Source organism: Solanum stenotomum, chromosome 2 (assembly GCF_019186545.1).
Source record: "Solanum stenotomum isolate F172 chromosome 2, ASM1918654v1, whole genome shotgun sequence".
Classification (NCBI taxonomy): domain Eukaryota; kingdom Viridiplantae; phylum Streptophyta; class Magnoliopsida; order Solanales; family Solanaceae; genus Solanum; species Solanum stenotomum.
In genome coordinates this window covers 74023490-74045713 of record NC_064283.1, presented here as the reverse complement: position 1 = coordinate 74045713, position 22224 = coordinate 74023490, and the positions used below count along the sequence as shown (strand labels likewise).

The window sequence follows — 22224 nt, the reverse complement described above, 5'->3', positions numbered from 1 at the left end:
TAAGATGAATGACAGTGAGTTAGCTGATCTGGTGCAAAAGTGTCTAAAGGGTCCTAGATACCTTGTTGTTGTTGATGATATTTGGAGTAGGGATGTTTGGGATAGCATATCACAAATATTTCCTAATCGCAACAATGGGAGTCGAGTCTTATTGACTACTAGGGAAACTGATGTAGCAATATATGCAAATACTAGTAGCCCTCATAAGATGAACCTCTTGGATTTAGATAATAGTTGGAAGTTGCTCCGTGATAAGGTGTTTGGACTAGAACACGATCATCCTCCCGAGTTGGAAGAAATTGGAAAAAAAATAGCAGAAAAATGTCAAGGACTTCCCCTAATAATTTCAGTGATTGCAGGGCATCTCTCTAAAACGGATGCCAAGACATTAGAAAGTTGGGAGTATGTTGCCAAAACCTTAAGTGAAATCATTGCTAGTCATCCAAATAAATGCTTAGGAGTGCTCGGTTTGAGTTACCATCACTTGCCTAATCGACTCAAACCGTGCTTTCTTTCTATGGGTGATTTCCCAGAGGATTTTCAAGTTGAAACTTGGAGATTGATCCAATTATGGATTGCAGAAGGTTTCATAAGGACGTCTTCTGGAAGTCGTAAAAGCTTGGAGGAAGTGGCTGAACATTATTTGGAGGATCTTATCAGCAGGAACTTGATAATGGCTAGAAAAAAAAGATTCAATGGTGAGGTAAAAGCATGCGGAATACATGATCTGCTGCGTGAATTCTGTTTGATAGAAGCTGAAACGACAAAGTTTATGCATGTTGTGAGAACTCCATTTTCAGCAGCACAAGAGCCTAATTTTCGTCGCTTCAGTATTCAAAAGCATATTAAAAATGCATATAAGCTCTTACCCCCTGTAGCCAGATCTATCTACTGCTTTTCTAACTTGGGTCTAACTTATAAGCTTAGATTTTTCTCTTGTTTCAACCATCTCAGGGTATTGGCCATCTTTCCTTCCTATACTTACCCATTTCCACTTGTGATTACAAAGTTATTTCATTTGAGATATTTCCAAGTTCGATGCTTTGGAAATATTCCTGAATCAATCTCAGAGCTTCTGAATTTGCAAACTCTAATTTGTGATGTTGATTCATTGGATATAACTTTACCTAGGAAGATATGGATGTTGAAGAACTTGAGGTATATACGTGTTAGGGCACCCAGTTATTTACCAAGTCCTAGAATAGATAAGAATCTTGTGACAGGGATGCCAAATCTAGAGGAATTTTTTGGTCTTTGTTACTCTAGTTGTACAAATGAAGTCTTTTCTAGCGTCCCCAATTTAAAGAGATTGACCATTCACGCACCTTCAATGGTAAACAATGTTCCATATCATCTCTTGGATATGTCGAGCTTGAGAAAACTTGAGGCATTCAAGTTTTCCTGTAGATATAATTTGGTAATGCCCATCAAAAGATTTGTTTTTCCAACATCACTTAGGAAGTTGACTTTAGATTTCTTTAGTAATTTTATTTGGGAAGAGATATCATCAACATTTATCATGTTGCCAAATCTTGAAGAGCTCAAACTTAAACATTGTCGAGGCGAAGATGATATATGGAGATTGACTGACAAAGACATATTCAAAAGCTTGAAGTTGTTGTTACTGAGCGAGCTAAATCTTAAGGGTTGGGAAGCAAGCAGTGATAACTTCCCTAATCTAAAACGCCTTGTTCTGAAGAAATGCAAGGACCTGCAAGAAATTCCAACAGATTTCGGGGAAATTTGTACTTTGGAATCGATTGAGTTACATGATTGCACCACTACTGCTGAGGATTCTGTCAGAAATATCGAACAAGAACAAGAGGACATGGGGAATAATATCCTTAAGGTCTACATCCATAACAGCCACAGTAAGTTATAATTCTCTCTGAAAAGTTCTTCGATACTTCACATTATTTAAAACCTCATTTTTATTAAATCATACTTCTTTGAAATTAAGATGATGACTTGTACTTTTTATCTTTCATATGCAGGGAATTGAAGCTTATTTTGATGGATCATCTAATGCTATCTTCCGAATTCAGAATCTTGTAGTTCATATTTTTGTTTTTATATTCTGATCGTTTGTTAATTTCATGTTTTAGGAATAAGCATGTTTAATACATGTCTCGGCCAATTGTGTTTTTGTATTTTGTAAACAGTAACTAGTGATGTACTCATGTAACATCTATTTTGTTTGGCATAATACACATATTGGATCCTAAACTTGGCTTCAAATTTTAACTTTGACCTCCAACTTTCATAGTGCACAAATAGGCACTTTAACTTGTATAAAGTAGAACAAGTAAACACACGAGTCCTACATGGCACAATACACGTAGGACACCACGTAGGACAAAAAATGCCATGTAGGATGCCATGTAGGACATGTGTGTCTATTTGTTCTATTTTATACAAGTTTAAGTGCCTATTTGTGCACTATGAAAGTTGGAGGTCAAAGTTAAAATTTGAAGCCAAGTTTAGGGTCCAATATATGTATTATGCCATTTTGTTTTATGTGATAGTTCGAAATAAATAAGGATGTTCAATCTATTATGCATTGCCTATGGAGTATAAGAATTGCTGGTTTCGCACTTTGAATCTGTTTTCCTCTGTTCATGTATAATACATGTTTTTCGTTGATGGATGGTGCTTTATGTGATGGATATCGATAACATTTCTCATGGATGGTACTTGGTAGTAACAGTAGTAGTTGCTGTCGGATTATAGCTAATAGTAGTGGTGAATGGTGTCAGTAATTGGAAATATATTATGATAATTATGTAATGATGGTTAATGATGATGATTGTAAACATTCCTTACATTCATTTTTTGTAATTTCATACACCTTTCCTTACGTGGCACACTTCATGACTTCACATAGGTGAGGCGCGTGAGAGAATTTGTGCCTTATCCCATATTTTAAGGAGTAACATGTGGTTGGGTTGAAAAAATGAGTTTATTGTAGTTGTTGAAGATATGATGTTTGTATTTGGCATAAATCATAATACGTAAATATGCATTTTAACTTGACCTCATAATCTACCTTGCTAATGCTACGCTATGTAGTATAACCTCATACCTCAATACCGTCAAGTATTGTTCATTGTTTTGTGATTATAGAAGATCCAGACTAACTTCAGAATGTCAGGCCAATATTAGAATCCACCCCATTGTCATCCCTAAGTTTCAGTTACATATTTAAGGAAGATAATTTTCTCGGAGAAAGCTTATTAGTTTTCCTATCACTAGTACTCAAGCTTACGCGAAGATGCTTGTGCTGTTTCCAACTTCCAAAAGGATGCAGTAGCGTCTGAAACCTTCCAATTCAAAAATGATTAACTAGAATTCATCTAAAAGCTAGGATACCCGCAATAGCGCCTTTGTTGGGAGTAATGTGTCTTTCAACAAAAACAATGATAGATTAAAACAAGAGTTTTACACGAACAAAACAAAGCAAATACAACCATAACAGAATAGGAAAGATGCAAACAGTTTCACAACCGAAAAAAAAAAAAAAAATCCACTTAAAGGGGAACTCGAAATGCAGCAGACCTAGCCTTATTTCAAAATGACAATACTCCAGTTAGCTATTTGTCTGATGACCCCTGGCTTCCAGCAAGCTCAATGTCCAAGTTCTCTCCTGCAGAAAGGAGGAAAATTATGTTAGAAATAAACAAATGGTATTTTCTATTCCAAATCATGGTCGAGCCATATAAACAAGTAAGAGCAGACCGCAAATTCATAATGTTAAGGAAAGAATTGGTTAGTTATGGTATTCACCAGCAGGACTATTAGTGAAGAATATAATGTGGATTTTAATGATTTCAGTATAAATGAATTCAACTGACCTTTTATATCACTGTGCAACCTTGGATTCATTTTCAGGAGGGAATATGCTTAGCTTGAGTTTCATGCTTTTAGATGTCTTGCTATCCTGAACACTTTTTGCGGATTTTACTGCTTTGCTTGTGTTCTCAAGCCTCATCTCTTGAAGGCTAGGTATATCAGCCAGCTCAAGTGGCACAGAATCGAGATCATCACAAGAGATAAGAACAAGTTGCCTAAGCATGGGGAATTTAATAACCGAAGCCTCCCAAGATTCTAATTCTGACCTTTCAATCCACAAGACTTGGAGTGCGCTAAATCCACTCTTTGGCTTCCAGAGATGACCCGTGAATGCATTTTCTTTAAACTTTAGGACCTCAAGAGATTCCAACGTCCCCAATTTATCCGCCTCACTCCAAGCAAACCTTGTGTTTGTCAGAGTTAACTTCTTCACCATACTTACCAGATTGGAGAATGCTGGTGGAAGGTGAAGTGTTTTATTTATGAAAAGAACATCATTCAACAATTTTAAATGTTCCAGACACTGTAGCTCTTCAAGATTGTTGATACCACCCTTGTAAGCACCAAGAAATGCTGCCATTTGCCCTCGAATGCTCAATTTTCTTACATTACACGCCTTTGCTAGCACATCTTTCTCACAACTTTCTGGTGCAACCATAGAAAGAGTCTGTAGACAAGAAGGTTTACCTGTGGTGGTAGTTGGGGATGGCAATTTTGCAGGTATGTTGGTGTGGAGATGCCTCAACTGTAACAAGTTCCATATTTCTGGTTTTACTTCAAGAGTGGACTCTAAGGTACTTGTATTAAGTATTAGAGTTTGTAAATTCCAGAATTTACCAAAGGTAGGAGGGAGGGCCTTAAAGTCACCTGAGATAGCAATATACCTCAAATGAAATAATTGGTTGAAGTCTTTGGTGAAAATAAACTTGAGAGATTCAACATCCAAGACTCTCATAAGTGGAAAGGCTTTGTGAATGAGTTTGATTTCATTAGGAGACAAGTCAATTGGTTTTTGTTTTGAGGAAAAACAATAGAAAGATCTGACATGTTCTGCAACAGGTGCTGTGGAGAGAAAGTCAGACAGATTAGATGGTTGAATACTCAATCGATGGCAAGTATCTGGGTCCAGGGTAGATTGATCAGGTTCTTGAAAAAGCCATCTGTTACTAGCCTCCTTTTTGCAGAACTGATACAACATGTCGTGAAGACGACAAGTTTTTATTTGACCATCAGACATCTTTTGCATTATTATTACTGAATTTCTGTTGACAAGATCTGTCAAACAAAACTCTGCTCTCTCCTCTAGAGTGAACTTAGGCTGCGGCTTTATCAACCCCTCTGCTATCCACAAACGAATCATTTTCCAACAAGGGATATCAAAGCCTCGAGGAAAGACACCACAATACAGGAAGCACATCTGCACTTCTTGGGGCAAATGATCATAACTCATCTTCACAAATTTCAGGCAGCTATCTTGGGTATGATCACCAAAATGTTGCACCACATTTCTGTCAACTCTTTCGCAATATTTTTTGTCCAAACGACCTCTTAATGCTCCTGCAATTACCACTACTACAAGTGGTACTCCACCACATTTTTCTGCATTTTTTTTCCCAGTTCCCTCTAATTCATTTGGACAACTTCCCTTGCCAAAAACTCTCACCTCATGATCTAGCTTGCGAGGTTGATTAGACGCATTACCATTTCCTCAACAATCATGATAGGCGACCTGGTCAATGTCAACTTAGTAGAGGATACTGTGTTACTAGGAGTCTATTCTCTACCAATGAGACTGTCAGCTTGCTTACCATACGGAGAAATAGCAATTTTTGCTCTGTGATATCTGATTGTTGGTGATCATGTCTTAAGGACGGGCTTGGTTCCTACTTATGTGCGTTTACTGCGGGATAATGAAGCGGAAGTGCGTATAGCTGCTGCAGGGTAAGCCCTTTCTATACAGCATATTCTTCCGTGTGTGAAGGTAATTACATCTTAGTTTACCTGTTAAGGAACTTCTAATTACAGCTTTTGTTCCAACTGTTCCTAATATGTAATTGAGTTTTTAAATGTTATAGGAATTGTCATCCGACTCATTGCAGCATGTTAGATCTGCTTTGGCTTCTGTTATAATGGGGATGGCTCCTGTCCTGGGAAAAGTGATTGAATATTTTCTTGATTTTTATTGTAGAATTCAGACAAGAAAATATTAATCACGTATTAATGTATGCTACATATGTTGATATACACAACATTGTCAAGTTGTAGAACTTACGGTGATACTTGTTGGATTTGTCGCAACTAAGAATTTCGTTACTTGCAATATGCACTGCTTTAGATGACAGCGTTTGCATATAAGTTAACTTTTGGAAGCTTTTGCATTCTAATGCTCTAGCTAACATAACTATGTTTGGACCTTTTAAAAGAATCTATTTTTTGGAGGACAAAAAAGACCAGTATGATCTGGGAGGTCAAATTCTTTGATGAGATCTAAGTAGGTTCTGCCCTTTATTTGTATGACACAATTTGTATATATATCCTTTATTTTTTTCTGGCTCTGCGATACAACATATTTCTATAAATCATCTTATCGCACACATTGTTTAATGGGTCTATTAAGCTTGAATGTGCACAGTTGGATGCATCAACTTGGTTCTCATTTTTCTTCACTTTCTCTTCTTCTTCTTATGAGCCTGTTTGGCCAAACTTCTTGAAAATTAGAAGTGATTCTTTTGAAATGCTTATCTTGGAGATATATGGTGTTTAACTAAGTTTCTGGGAAAAAGTTCTTTAAGTGATTTTGCCAAACACAAACGTAGTAATCTCCAAGTGCTTTTTCTAAAACACCATTTGACAAAAAGTTCTTATCAAAATAAGCAGATTTAAAGAGCTTGGCAAACAAACTATTTTTTAGGCAATGCATCTTCTATACATTTTGGATTTTGATTGGTAAGTTCCGCTACCTTATCATAATATAACATGTGCGGTCTAAGAGATTTTTGTGTTTGGTTTCTTCCCTAGTTTGTGTACCTTCTTTTGATCTTTGACAATGAAATTATCGAATTCATTTTATATTTCATGCAGGATGCAACCATTGAGCATCTTCTTCCAATTTTTCTTTCCCTTCTGAAGGATGAGTTTCCTGATGTGCGCCTCAACATCATTAGCAAACTTGATCAAGTCAATCAGGTTGGTTGTATTTTCAAGCCCTGTTCTTTCTAGCTCCTTTTGGTTCATGCTTTCTGTTCGTTATGAGTGTTTCTTTGTGACTGATAAGCTCCCAGAGGCAGAAGGAAATTGAAGATCAATGAAGTCGTGTAGTCAACTTAGTATAGTGGGATGCCACTTTGCCTTCTTGTTCTTATAAAATTTTCTTGATCATCTTTCAGTTCTATGATATAGATATCAAGATGCATTCTTATCTCTATTACCGAGACGAGTTGGGGAAGACCAGACTGGTTCAGGATCTATAGATGAATTTTGTTTTCAGGCTATTCATTTCATGAGTCTATGGTGGAGATTAGTGGTGGTAAATGGGCGGGTTGGGTCAAATTTGGGTGGGTTGAAAACGGGTCAACATAAAATAGGTAATAATTCAACCCGCGCATATTTCATAAGGGTAAAAGTGGGTTGGCGGACAAACGGGTTGGGTAAAAAACAGTTGACCCATATATACCCATTTCCACGAGTAAATGGTGCTCAACTTTATAATTTTCATCATTCTCCTATCTGAGAATAGACTTCTCCTAGAGTCTCTTCTTGATCAAGAATATTGATTTCTTTGCCATGCTTATTTTCTTAATTCTTTAATTTTCTTACAATCTAAATATGTACAGACTTGAGTACCAGTGTGAATTTTCAGGCTACAATATGATATTCTCACTAGTATAGTTTCTATCTATTAAGCCTTGCTAGCCTTTGTATCTTAAACAATCAGAGAAGTCAATATTAGCCAAATTATGCGCTTTCTACCGAACTTTGTATCAGTGTTAGCCAATTAATTTTCTGCATTTTCAATAATATTGTCACTATTTCAACAACAACCACAACAACATACTAGTGTAGTCCTACACATTAGGGTCTAGGGATGGTAGAGAGTGTATGCAAACCTTACCTCTACCTCAAAGGTGAAGTAGACACTGTTTTTAATAGACCTCCGTCTCAAGACAAAACCAGTCTAGAAAAAGACATAATGGAAGTACAAGGGACAATAGATAGTTACAGAACGATATACAACAAAGAAATACTATAACGAACTACACAAAATAATAAATAGGAACAAAAATTGAAGAACAAGAAACTACAAGAGTAGTCCTACGATTATTAGTAAGGGCAACAAGAAAAACACTCTTACCTACTATTATGGATGCACTCCTACCTACAAACATTCTATCCTAATTTGTGTCCTCCACATATTCTTATCTAAGGTCATGTCCTCGATAAACTGCGACTGCACTATGTCTTGTCTAATCTGTAACATCCGACATTTTGAAATAATTGAAGAGGCTTAGAAATTTGAAATTTTCATTTTTGGAAAGAATTTTAAAGTTTTGGAAATTTGGCAAAGTATGGAAATCAGTGAATTTTTGGCCAACTTTGAGCAGTCGTAACTCCTAACTCATTCTGAGTTAGGAGTAGTTCCAGTTATGGTTGCGAAGCTTGTGGAATGATCTTTCCAACGCCACCGAGTTTTCTCAATTATGAGTTTGTAGGAGTGAGTTATGGCCTTTGGAAGTTGGGCAGTTGGCAGGGAAGCCGTCCGGAAATTTTAAGGGCATTTTGGTCTTTTCACTAACCAATTCTTTTGGTTATATATTAGTGTTGGACTGGCTTTTAGGTCAGTTTTACCATTTTAAAAGAGTTAGAGTTAGTGTTCTTGAGAGAGAAGGAGGAGAAGAAGAGAAGAAGAAGGAGATCAATGAGTTTCCGTCAAAGATCGCCGTGGTATCGTCGGGGGTGATCCCTATTAAGGTATGTGAGGTTTTAGTGTTGGGTGATCCTTTCCCCNCCCCCCCCCCACACACCAAACTCATTTTATTATTTGAGAAAAGATTGGATTGTTGTTGAAGTTGTTAGTTATTGTTCTTGTTGAAGTTTGTGATTGTGTTGGTTGACATTTGTGGTTGTGTTGTTGAAGTTTCTTGTTGGTTTGGTGTATGTTTCCGGTGGTGTTTTTGAGTTGAATCTATTGTATATTGAGGGTTTTAATGATTCGATTTTAGGCGAAATAGGATGAGAAAACGGAAAATAAACTTGCTGAAATTTCTGGGTTGGGGGCCTGGCGCGACGCGCCTGCCACCAAACTCACCTCTGAAGTTTAGGGGTTGGCGCCCCGCGCCACCCATGGCGCCAGGGTCACTTGCCCCATCTTTTTGTCGTCGGTTGCCCCGTTTGAGCTCATTTAAAGTGCGCATTCACTCCCTTTCGATTCTAACTACTCTAAGCTACTTCTAAACACCTAAAGTCATTCCTAACATGATCATAATCTTGAATTCATAATTTAAATTCAAGGTAGAGTTGAGAGTTATGTTTTTGAGAATTCTTTCGAATATTCTAAGGAAATCCCTTTGAGTCTTTGTGAGGAGTCGTCTACAATTTCTAGTAACTTGTTTCAAGACTCGAGCAAGTGAGTAAGAAAATGAGAAGTGTCATAAACATGAGATGATTGCCCTTGAATCCATAATCCAATTCAAGGTGAGTTAGGATCCAATTCAAGTGAAGTTAGTTTCCAATTCAAGTGAAGTTAGTTTCCAAGTCAAGTGAAATTAGAAGACAAGCTTAGAAGTTAAGTCCAAGCAAGTCTTCAAAGTTTTCAAGTGTCTACATTGAACGTTTTAACTTCTTTTTAAGGCTCAAGTTCCAAGTTAAGTATAAGAGTTCCAAGTTAAGTATAGAGTTCCAAGTCAAGCAAAGAGTATAGAGTTTCAAGCTAAGTAAAGAGTCTCAAGTTTCAAGTCGAGCAAAAAGTATCGAGTTTCGAGTTAAGTCAAGAGTCCAGAGTTGAGTTCATTTCTCAAAAGTAATTAGGGAACTAAGTATTTCCCAAAGAAGTTTATAAGTGTTTTTACATTTAAGTTGAGAGGAAACGGAGATTTCCAAAAGAGTTTTGAGAAGTTTGAGCACTATCTCTTTTAAAAGAAAAGATGGTTTTTGAAAAAGAGCTTCTAAAATATGATTAGTATGACAAATCGAGTATGTCATCAATGTTTAAACAGTANCAACATATTTCTATAAATCATCTTATCGCACACATTGTTTAATGGGTCTATTAAGCTTGAATGTGCACAGTTGGATGCATCAACTTGGTTCTCATTTTTCTTCACTTTCTCTTCTTCTTCTTATGAGCCTGTTTGGCCAAACTTCTTGAAAATTAGAAGTGATTCTTTTGAAATGCTTATCTTGGAGATATATGGTGTTTAACTAAGTTTCTGGGAAAAAGTTCTTTAAGTGATTTTGCCAAACACAAACGTAGTAATCTCCAAGTGCTTTTTCTAAAACACCATTTGACAAAAAGTTCTTATCAAAATAAGCAGATTTAAAGAGCTTGGCAAACAAACTATTTTTTAGGCAATGCATCTTCTATACATTTTGGATTTTGATTGGTAAGTTCCGCTACCTTATCATAATATAACATGTGCGGTCTAAGAGATTTTTGTGTTTGGTTTCTTCCCTAGTTTGTGTACCTTCTTTTGATCTTTGACAATGAAATTATCGAATTCATTTTATATTTCATGCAGGATGCAACCATTGAACATCTTCTTCCAATTTTTCTTTCCCTTCTGAAGGATGAGTTTCCTGATGTGCGCCTCAACATCATTAGCAAACTTGATCAAGTCAATCAGGTTGGTTGTATTTTCAAGCCCTGTTCTTTCTAGCTCCTTTTGGTTCATGCTTTCTGTTCGTTATGAGTGTTTCTTTGTGACTGATAAGCTCCCAGAGGAAGAAGGAAATTGAAGATCAATGAAGTCGTGTAGTCAACTTAGTATAGTGGGATGCCACTTTGCCTTCTTGTTCCTATAAAATTTTCTTGATCATCTTTCAGTTCTAGGATATAGATATCAAGATGCATTCTTATCTCTATTACCGAGACGAGTTGGGGAAGACCAGACTGGTTCAGGATCTATAGATGAATTTTGTTTTCAGGATATTCATTTCATGAGTCTATGGTGGAGATTAGTGGTGACAAATGGGCGAGTTGGGCCAAATTTGGGTGGGTTGAAAACGGGTCAACATAAAATGGGTAATAATTCAACCCGCACATATTTCATAAGGGTAAAAGTGGGTTGGCGGACAAACGGGTTGGGTAAAAAACAGTTGACCCATATTTACCCATTTCCACGAGTAAATGGTGCTCAACTTTATAGTTTTCATCATTCTCCTGTCTGAGAATAGACTTCTCCTAGAGTCTCTTCTTGATCGAGAATATTGATTTCTTTGCCATGCTTATTTTCTTAATTCTTTAATTTTTTCACAATCTAAATATGTAGAGACTTTAGTACCAGTGTGAATTTTCAGGCTACAATATGATATTCTCACTAGAATAGTTTCTATCTATGAAGCCTTGCTAGCCTTTGTATCTCAAACAATCTGAGAAGTCAATATTAGCCAAATTATGCGCTTTTTACCGAACTTTGTATCAGTGTTAGCCAATTAATTTTCTGCATTTTCAATAATATTGTCACTATTTCAACAACAACCACAACAACATACTAGTGTAGTCCTACACATTAGGATCTAGTGAAGTAGACACTGTTTTTAATAGACCTCCGGTTCAAGACAAAACCAGTCTAGAAAAAGACATAATGGAAGTACAAGAGACAATAGATAGTTACAGAACGATATACAACAAAGTAATACTACAACGAACTACACAAAATAATAAATAGGAACAAACATTGAAGAACAAGAAACTACAAGAGTAGTCCTACGATTATTAGTAAGGGCAACAAGAAAAACACTCTTACCTACTAGTATGGACGCACTCCTACCTACTAACCTTCTATCCTAATTCGTGTCCTCCACATCTTCTTATCTAAGGTCATGTCCTCGATAAGCTACGACTGCACTATGTCCTGTCTAATCACCCCTTTCCAATACTTTTTTGGTCTACTTCTAACTCTCATGAATCCATCCATAACCAACCTCTCACACTTCTGCACTAGGACATACATATATCTCCTCATCACATGCGTGAACCATCTCAAACTCGCTTCCCACATCTTGTCTTCCCCCAAAGTCACTCCAATCTTTGTCTCATTTTTAATCCTATCTCTCCTAGTATACCCACACATCCATCACAATATCCTTATCTCTGCCACTTTTATCTTATGAATGTGATAGTTCTTGATTGGCCAACACTCCGTCATACAACATATCTGGTCTAACTACCATTCTATAGAGCTTGCCAGTTGACACCTTCTTATCACTCAAAACTTCGGATGCAAGCCTCCATTTCATTCACATTGCACCAATACGGTGAGTGGCATCCTCCTCATTCTCTCCATTTTCCTAGATAATAGACCCAAGATACTTGAAACTACCTCTCTTTTGGATGACATATGACCTATGTATCAAGTCTCACTTCCACATTAAGCTCATGTCTCACATCACTGAACTTGCATTCCAAGTATTCAGTTTTGATTCTGCTCAACCTGAATCCTTTAGACTCCAGGGTCCGTCTCTAAACCTCCAACTTAGCGTTAACTCCGTTGCGAGTCTCGTCAATCAAAACTACGTCATCTGCAAATAACATAAACCCTTTGCATACATTGTCACTATTTCACGGTGAACAAAAGTTGGGACTAAAGAAAGTTCAAGTTCTCAAAAATTAACTGTATATCTAAACAAAGCAAAACACGTAAATTGGACCTGTGGAGAATATTACATGTTCATAAGACAAGTATAAGGAATTGAATGATACTGTGTCAAAATTTGCCAAAATCATCTTAAACAAAAAGTTCTTTTCAACTCGTACTGTAGTATGCTTAAATTATTAAGGATTTAAGTTGTATACACTTATGATGCAATATCTGCAAAGTCTAGTTATCCTATTGTAGCGCATGTTGAGTTGGTTACTGTTAGTGATTAAGAATTAACTCCGTCATAAATTATTTTCTGTGGCGGATGCTATGCACTTTGAAGTACTAGTTTTTAAAAAGAATTCTTTATTTTTAAATTTAAAAAACAAGGCTATACCCTATTAAAACTGCTTTAACTATGCAAAGATTGGAAATTAATAACTAGAAAAGCATTGATTTAAGAATTCAACGAAACACTATATTCATCGCACCTCCTAACGTAAAGGAGAAAACACAAAAAGTTTAGGAACGGAGTAAATATTTAAGAGAAAACATGTTCAATTACTAGATGTTCCCTCAATTTCCATATTTTACCCATTTTTACTCGTCAAATATGGGACCTGTTCAATATATCATTCCCAACTGTTAAAATATTGGCGGATTGATAAAATATGGGCTCAGTTTGCTAGCACTAATGGATATGAATGTTTTGCAGTCGTACAGGACTTGCTATTAAATTAGCTGGTACAAAGTAATGTGTGCTTGGGAAACTTGAATGAATAGCAAGTTCTCTTTGCCAGATTTGTTTTCTGATTGCTTGTCTTGTTCAGATGTTTTTATATCAATTTTTATTTTTTTCTTTTTGCCTTACCATTCTACTTCTACTTGCATGACATATCATGGTTTTCTTAATGTTTTTTTTGAAGTAAGGCTAACTTCATTAATCGTGGTTCTCTTTATGCTTATTCATTCTATCTATTGGTTCTTTGCAATTCTTTTGCAGCTTCTTCAGGACTAAATCTAAGTTGCTTCCAATTTTACAGGTCATTGGAATTGATTTATTATCCAAATCTCTGTTGCCAGCTATTGTTGAGCTGGCAAAGGATAGGCATTGGCGAGTTCGTCTGGCTATAATAGAATACGTACCTCTGCTGGCCAGTCAGTTGGGTGTAGGATTTTTCGATGATAAGCTTGGCACCCTTTGCATGCAGTGGTTACAGGACGAGGTTGGTATGTGATAAGCTAGTGACTAGATATGGAACCTTTCTTTTTGATTTATAACACAAACATTAGATATGTAATCAAGAAAATGAGAAGCATAGATACTTTGATTTTGTAAAGTGAGTGCATCTCTTTCATTGTCAGTGAGTGGCAAGGAGGAGGCATTTCTTCTTTTGGATCAAACTAGCTGTAATTTCTGTCTTAGGCCTCATTTTCTTTTACTAAGACGAATAAGACTTGTCTAAATCTGAATATTAAGATGTACATTAAGATTTAGATGTTTCAATATGAATACACATGTAAATATAAAAATGTTGCATTAATATATGAATACTAAATAATTAGGACTATTTATTTTTTTAAAACATTTGAATATATTAATTGTCTTTATTTAAAAATTATAAATATAAATTTAATAAAAAACTAAATCAATCTAATATTAGATAAATAAAATATTTTTTAAAATTATATGATGGTTGTTGATGGTGATGGCTAGCGATGGTGTTTTTGGGTGTTGATTGGGGATTGTGTTGGCTAATGGTGGTATTTTGTGTAGTAGCTAGTGATGATGGTGGTTGATGGTGGAGGTGGATGATAAAGATATTAATGGTGGTGGTAAATGATGATGGTGGTCGGAGATATATAGTGTGGCTTATGAGTGGTAATTGTCGGTAGTGATTGATGGTGATGATTGTAAATGGTGGCTAATGGTGGTGACAACTGATTGTAGTGATTGACAACGATGGTAGTTGTCTGACGGTGTGGGTAGTGGGTGGTGGTAGTTGATAATGGTGGGTGGCAATGACGACCGTTGATAATGGTGGGCGACAACAATAGAAGTGAATAAACGGAATTGGTGATTGCCATCTTGTAGAAATTTTTGAATAAAAATCTTAATGATATTAAGACTTTGTTACAAATTTTATCATTCAGATCTATCCAGACTCATTAAGTGGTTGTTAAAGAAACTTTCTAAATGATTAGAATTCAAACATTAAAAACAAACTTAATGACTCAGATCTAAATGATTAAGACCTCCATTAAATGCAAAGAAATGAAGCCTTTGTGACTTCTTCTCTTCTCTGCCATTGTTGATGCCTGTCAAAGAGAATTGCTTGCATCAAGCATTCGGTTCTCTCTTACTGATTTGCATATGTGGTTCAGGTTTATTCAATCAGAGACGCTGCAGCTAATAACTTAAAGCGCCTCGCGGAAGAATTTGGTCCAGAGTGGGCAATGCAGCATATAATTCCTCAGGTTGTTTTATGATATTTCAAAGCTGAAGTGCTGGTTATCTTGCATAATTTCCAAATAACTCTTGTGAGAATTTCTTTTGCTGTTGATGCATGGATATTAGGCAGAATGGTAGAGAGGGGTGAATTGATTTCTCTTTTGATAATCATTTTTGAAGTATCTGTCACGCCTCGAGCCTACACCCTGGACGTGGTTGGCACTCGAAGACCATTGCTGACCCCCAAGCGAACCCTTGGCCTGGCTTTCTTAACTCAACGGAAAACTCAATGCAATACAAGGTTATAAAACAACCTAACTGATAAAATCTGGCAAAAAAGGCAACTCAAGTCTCAAAATAGAATATTTACATATATACATAGATGAGAGACTCCAAACTAACTGACTGACTGTTTATGAAGCCTCTAAAATACTGAGATGGATGTTGGGACAGACCCCACAATATCCTAATAAAACAAAACTTAAGAGAACAAAATAACCGAGTCCTCTGGAATGCAAAGAGGCTCACCACTAACTCTGAAGTACTCAGCTGGATCAATGGCGAACCGGATGCTGGCCCTGGGTACCTGTGTCTGCATTATAATAAGATGCAGGCCAACTGGCATCAGTACATTGAATGTACGAGTATGCGAGCTGGAAAGTTAAACCACAACTTAAGCTTGGAAGGAGTACAAAGGAACTCTTACCCTGGTTCTGTTCAACTCATGAATAACTGAACTCAATATATAAAGCAATAAGGCACATGCAATATATAAAGCTTGTAAAACTAGTGTAAACAACTTAGTTCGTTAAGGATAAAACGATAACAAACTCAACTTTACTTATATAAAAGTAATATAACTTTTGTGGGAGATTCTTTAACCGACAATCACCACTATGAGCTCTAGTGGTGATACAACGTTTTACCTCACGTTGCCCAAGGACCGTCCTATACCTTGCCGTGATATAGGAAGCTGTCACGCCCCGAGCCTACACCCCGGGCGGGACCCGCACCCAGAGACCATTTCTGACCCCAAGCGAACCCTTGGCCTGGCTTTCTTAACTCACTGGAAACCTAACTCAACAAAATAACTCAGTGCAAATGCAAGGTTACAAAACAATTTAACTTATAAAATCTGGCCACGAAGGCAACTCGAATCTCAAAATAGAATATTTACATATATACATAGATGAGAGACTCAAACTAACTGACTAACTGTCTATGAAGCCTCTATAATACTGAGAGGGATGTTGGGACAGACCCCGCAACATCCTACTAAAACAAAACTAAGAGGACAAAATGATCGAGTCCTCCGGAAAGCAAGGAGGCTCACCACAGACTCTATAGTGCTCAACTGGATCAACGACGTGCTGGATGCTGATCACGGGTACCTGCTCTGCATCATAATAAGATGCAGGCCAACTAGCATCAGTACATGGAATGTACGAGTATGCGAGCTGAACCGCTAAACAAATAACTTAAGCTTGAAAAGAGTAAAAAAGAACTCTTACCTTGGCTCTGTTCGACTCGTGAATAACTGAACTCAATATATAAAGCAATAAGACACATGCAATATATAAAGCTTGTAAAACTATTTAAAACATGACGTAAAAATCATATTTATAATATCATGAAAATACCATGCTTCCTCTCAAAGTCTACTTGTGCAATGCATGAATGAAGTCCCATACCCCTATCCATACTAAGCAGAACTTTTCGAGGAACCAAGCTCTTTCTACTGTGGGAGTTCTCTAACCGATAATCATCACATAAGAGCTATAGTGATGATACAGCGATCGACCTCACGCTGCCAGAGCATCCTATACCCGGCCAAAGGTATAAGACCTGAACTGCCTAATGGATCCACTAGTCTATCTGGAAAAGGATTCATCTAAAAAATATGATCCTTTTCTACCCATGGTGGCTAACATGGTTCTATGGGGGTTGTGGGTTCTTTGAACGCTCCCCCGATTCGGTGCTCGATACTACTCCCAAAAATGTACTGGCTCTTATGTTTTTAAAACATATGTCTTCCTGTTGATTTGAGATAATTACTCAAAAACTTAGCCCAAAGGCTCTTGAAAACTCTTTCTAAAAAGAACATCTCAAAACCATATTTTTAATATGATCATTGACGACTCGAGATATTCATACTGCTTAAACATTGATGGTAATCTAGAGACCATATTGTTTAAACATTGATGACATACTCGATTTGTCATACTAATCATATTTTAGAAACTGTTTCGCAAAACTCATCTTTTCTCAAAAAGAGATAGTACTCAAACTTCTCAAAATTCTTTTGGAAATCTCAGTTTCCTCTCATCTTAAATGTGAAAACATTTATAAACTTCTTTGGGAAATACTTAGTCCCCTAGTAACTTTTGAGAGATGAACTCAACTCTTTACTCTTGACTTATCTCGAAACTCTTGACTTAACTGAAAACTCTTGACTTGACTTGAAACTCGATACTCTTTACTTGACTTGAAACTTGAGACTCTTTACTCTTTACACGACTTGAAACTCTATACTTAACTTGGAACTTGAGCCTTAAAAGGAAGTTATAACGTTCAATGAAGACTCTTGGAGAACCTTAAAGACTTGCTTTGACTTACTTAACTTCTAAGCTTGACTTCTAACTTCACTTGACTTGGAATCTAACTTCACTTGACTTGGAAACTAACTTTCCTTGAATTGGAATTATGGATTCAAGGTGTTTGATCACATGTTATGGAGGGATTCTTGATGTTTAGACGTACTTTGGAGTGTCGGAAACAACTGTGAAACATAGGTATAATACCTAGGAACATGCATGAGAAAGTGTGAAAAGAATGGGGGAACTTGGCGTCCTTGGCGCTCTGCAAGGCGCGGAGCGCCAGCCCTTGAAGCTCAGAAGGGGCCTGCTGGCGCTCTGAGAGACGTGCCACACCAGGGGTAAAACATCAGAACCCCTGTTGGGGCGCGCTGGCTGGCGCGACGCCCCGGCCTTTTCCCCCAAAAATCCGACTCTTCTCCTTCATTTTTCCAACTCTAAACCTCCTTAACTTCAAGGTTTCCAACCCCAAACATTTAGAATCATAAATCCCTCAACATACAATAGATTTCAACCCAAAAACAACCGGAAACATGCCCAAATCAACAAGAACTTCAACACAATCACAACCAACAACTTCAACAAATACAACCAACAACTTCAACAAACATAATCAATCTTTTCTCAATAATAAAATGAGTTTGGTGTGTGGGGGAAAGGATCAACCCAACACTAAGAACTCACATACCTTAATAGGGATCACCCCGACGAAATCCACGACGATCTCCTTGCTTGATCTTCCCTTTCTCCTCTTCTTCTCTTCTTCTTCTTCACTCAAAACCCTCACTCTCACTCTTTTAAAATGGAACAAATGATCCAAAAATCAGCCTAACACAACAATATAACCCAAAGAAATACCTAGGGAAAAGACCAAAATGCCCTTAAAATTTCCGGACGGATTCCCTGCCAACTGCCCAACTTTCAAAGGGCATAACTCCCTCATACGAACTCGGAATTGAGTAAACTCGGTGGCGTTGGAAAGATCATTTCAAGGGATTTCCAAACATAACTGGAACTACACCTAACTCATCCTGAGCTAGGAGTTATGACTGCTCAAATTTGGCCAAAACTCACTGATTTCCCACACTTATCAAATTTCCATATTTTGAATTTTTCTCCAAAAATTGACTATTTCCAATTTTAAGACTCTTCCTAGTTATTTCAAATTGCCGGATGTTACAGAAGCTAACTTTACCAAGTGGATCCACTAGCTTAATCTTACGTGATCATCTAAAAAGTATGACCCGTTAACTCCCATGTTGGCTACATGATTCTTATGGAGAGTTGAGTTAATATGAACTCGTGTCCCCAATTCGGTGCTCAAGACTACTCCCAAAAATACTTAGCTCATAAGTGTTTTAAACACATCTTTCTTTATTTAAGATAATTATTCAAAACTTAGCCCTTAGGCTCACTTGGAATCGATATTCCTTTTTCTTGAAAACTAGCCCAAAGGCTCTTTTGGAATCATAGTTCCTTTCTTACTCAAATGTAAAAACATTTAGAAACTTCTTTGGGAATACATAGTTCCCTAATAACTTTTGAGAATGAACTCAACTTTAAACTCTTGACTTAACTTGAAACTCTTGACTCTTTATCCTTTACTTGACTTGAAACTTGAGCCTTAAAATGAAGTTAAAACGATCAACAAAGACTCTTGAAAAGCTTTAGAGAGACTTGCTTTGACTCCCTTCTTGAACTTCTAGACTCAACTCTTAACTTCACTTGACTTGGAAACTAACTCTCCTTGAATTGGAATTATGAATTCAAGGTGTTTGATCACATGTTATGGACGAGTTGTTGACGTTTAGACGTACCTTGGAGTGTTGGAAACAACTATGAAACATAGGTACACCTAGGAACATGTATGAAAAAGTGGGGAAGGAATGGGAAGACTTGGCGCTCTTGGAGCTCTGAGAGGCGTGGAGCGCCCGACCTCAAAGGTCAGAAGGATCTGGTTGGGGCTCTGCTAGGGGCGCCGCCCCAAGGGCTGGACCTCAGAGTCCCTTTTGGGGGGCGCTGGCTGGCGCGACGCCCCAGCCCTTTTCCCCGAAAACTTGACTTTAATTTTCTCCTTTATTTTTCCAACTCTAAACCTCCCTTACCTTCAGTGGTTTCAACCCCAAACACTAAGGATCATAAAATCCCTCAGCATACTAGAGATTCAACTAAAAAAAACACAACCAAATCATGTCTCAAATCAACAAGAACTTCAACAACACAACCAACAACATCAACACCACCACCAACAACTTCAACAACACAACCAATCTTTTTCTCATAAATAAAACGAGCTTGGCGTGTGGGGGAAAGAACCAACCCAACACTATGGACTCACATACCTAATAGGGATCACCCCCGACGATATCCACGACGATCCTTGACGAAACCTTGCTTGATCTTCTCTTTCTCCTCTTCTTCTTCTCTTCACTCATAAACCCTTACTCTCACTCTTTAGAATGATAAAAACTGATCAAAATCAGTCTAACACACTAATATATATCCAAAAGAAAAGGCTAGGGAAAAGACCAAAATACCCTTACAAATTTCCGGACAGACTTCCCTGCCAACTGCCCAACTTCCAAAGGGCATAACTCACACATACGAACTCGGAATCGAGCAAACTCGGTGGCGTTGGAAAGACCAATCCACGAAATTTGCAAAAATAACTGGAAATATACCTAGATCATCCTGATCTATGAGTTATAACTGTTCAAAGGTTGCCAAAATTTCATTATTTTCCATACTTAGCCAAATTTTCCAGATTTTTGAATTCCTTCCAAAAATGACTAATTCCAATTCTAAGCCTCTTCATAGTTATTTCAAATTGCCGGATGTTACAGTATCCCCGTAGGATTGATTTCTCTTTAGATAACCATTCCAATTCCTTTCTCAACTGTGTATCCACTATGACACCCCCTCCCAAAAGTAATAGGCAAAAGAAGAAAAAATGAAAATTGTCAGGTTGAAGGGTTAATACTGGATTTTGTGGGTACTTGAGACTGTTGTAATAATTCATCATGGCCAACCTTAGTTTCAGAGACTTGGTTTGATCATGTATGTTATCTGTTTCTCATTGGTCAAGAAATGGTCTTTTGTTTGCAGTTCCTGGATATGATTAATATTCTGCATTATTCGCTCTCTTGGTTTGACCATGTCTGATATCAAGTTTGTTCCTGTTTCTAGGGGTTTAAACATGTCATCTCTTTGCAGGTCTTAGATGTGATTAATAATTCACATTATTTATACCGGATGACAATACTTAGGGCAATTTCTTTACTTGCACCTGTGATGGGTTCTGAGATAACATGTTCTAAGTTGCTGCCAGTGGTTATTACGGCAGCAAAGGACAGGTGGTTTTGCTTTTCAATTCTTGTTAAAGTCATTATATGCATCAGTTCCTAGATCTGATGGTCCAATTTCATTTCTTCTCCAGAGTGCCCAACGTCAAATTTAATGTTGCAAAGGTGTTGCAGTCCCTTATCCCTGTTGTTGACCAATCAGTGAGAACTCTCATCTACCTTCTTTTCTTGGATTGGTTACTTGGTTTAGTTGAAATAACGATTGAGCTTACTTACGTTGTTGTTTGTTGAAGAAAGTTTACACTTGCATATCCTCGCTATACCTTAGTGTCGACTTTCAAAGCCTCTTATAATTGCCAGGTAGCAGAGAAAACGATTCGCTCTAGTTTAGTAGAGCTAGCTGAGGACCCTGATGTCGATGTCCGTTTTTATGCAAGTCAAGCACTTCAGTCAATTGATGATGTCATGATGTCAAGCTAGAGATACTTATCTGTTGTCAAATCCTCTCTGGACGTCTGGGATTATGCCGTCACACCAGGAAACAGTAAAGAGAAGGCAGAAAGTGAAATACATCTGTCTGAGATTTGGGGGTCGTATTAATACTAATATATATTTTAGGATGTGTCAAATATGAAATGCTTCCTACAGTAAGCTCAAGTATTTACATGTAAATTGGCTGTTTGTTAGCACCCCTTTAGTCTACCAACGGTTTACACATGGGAGATTTAAGGAAATTAGAAAATAGATTACTTTAGCTTATAAGTTATTTTACTACAGCTTATAAGTTATTTTACTACAGCTTTTAAGTATTTATGTTTTTATTTTCTGTGTAGCAGTTATTGCAGTAAGGAGGTTACTCCTCCACTTTCTCATTCAGTTGTAGTAGGCAGTAGGCAGTTACTTTCTTTGTTTCAGTGTTGTATTTAATGTATTTGAATTCAATGAAATGTTAGGCAGAAAATTACTAAGTCTTTGAGTACTTCAAACTCAAGAGATTGCAGGTTCTCTCTTAACGAACCAGCATCATAGGTTGTAGGAAGAAAACATTTGATTTCACACTACAACGCCCCATAACCAGATCCATAACAGGGGACCATAACACTGTTAGACTAACTAATTAGTATCTTCGAATGAATGGTTTTTCTTATTAGATTCTTTCTAGTTACTAAAGGCTGTTATATTTGGTGCTTTGTATAGTAGACCATTTAGTTAGGTCATGGCCATTCTGTTGT

The 22224-nt window shown here is 37.2% G+C and overlaps 3 protein-coding genes across 3 annotated transcripts; 2 read left to right on the top strand and 1 right to left on the bottom strand.

Annotated features, from left to right (window-relative positions):
• The first annotated feature begins 4 nt into the window (after window positions 1-4).
• LOC125856300 (putative late blight resistance protein homolog R1A-10) lies at window positions 5-2193 on the top strand. Its single transcript, XM_049535812.1, has 2 exons — window positions 5-1871; window positions 1995-2193. The coding sequence occupies exons 1-2, from the start codon at window positions 5-7 to the stop codon at window positions 2000-2002; spliced, it is 1875 nt and encodes a 624-aa protein (XP_049391769.1). The 3' UTR covers window positions 2003-2193.
• A 1286-nt stretch (window positions 2194-3479) lies between these two features.
• On the bottom strand, window positions 3480-5660 carry LOC125856299 (putative late blight resistance protein homolog R1A-10). The gene is made up of 3 exons (XM_049535811.1): window positions 5634-5660; window positions 3852-5524; window positions 3480-3643 (listed from the first exon to the last, which is right to left on the bottom strand). Exons 1-2 carry the CDS (start codon window positions 5658-5660, stop codon window positions 3860-3862), a joined length of 1692 nt encoding a protein of 563 aa, XP_049391768.1. The 3' UTR covers window positions 3480-3643; window positions 3852-3859.
• Window positions 5661-5803: 143 nt separating this feature from the next.
• On the top strand, window positions 5804-21488 carry LOC125856444 (serine/threonine-protein phosphatase 2A 65 kDa regulatory subunit A beta isoform-like). The gene is made up of 8 exons (XM_049535999.1): window positions 5804-5830; window positions 5925-6005; window positions 10584-10688; window positions 13688-13870; window positions 15030-15122; window positions 20904-21043; window positions 21127-21193; window positions 21353-21488. Exons 2-8 carry the CDS (start codon window positions 5979-5981, stop codon window positions 21470-21472), a joined length of 735 nt encoding a protein of 244 aa, XP_049391956.1. The 5' UTR covers window positions 5804-5830; window positions 5925-5978; the 3' UTR covers window positions 21473-21488.
• Window positions 21489-22224: the final 736 nt, after the last annotated feature.

Excerpts from the sequence above, each read along its gene's own strand:
- LOC125856299 (XM_049535811.1), bottom strand. The coding sequence starts at position 5,660 with ATGGTAAGCAAGCTGACAGTCTCATTG. Across the intron at positions 5,525-5,633 it reads GCAAGCTGACAGTCTCATTG|CTAGATCATGAGGTGAGAGT; the intron begins GTAGAGAATAGA and ends CAACCTCGCAAG.
- LOC125856300 (XM_049535812.1), top strand. The coding sequence starts at position 5 with ATGAATGACAGTGAGTTAGCTGATCTGGTGCAAAAGTGTCTAAAGGGT.
- LOC125856444 (XM_049535999.1), top strand. The coding sequence starts at position 5,979 with ATGGGGATGGCTCCTGTCCTGGGAAAA. Across the intron at positions 13,871-15,029 it reads TGCAGTGGTTACAGGACGAG|GTTTATTCAATCAGAGACGC; the intron begins GTTGGTATGTGA and ends TATGTGGTTCAG. Across the intron at positions 21,044-21,126 it reads ATTACGGCAGCAAAGGACAG|AGTGCCCAACGTCAAATTTA; the intron begins GTGGTTTTGCTT and ends TTTCTTCTCCAG.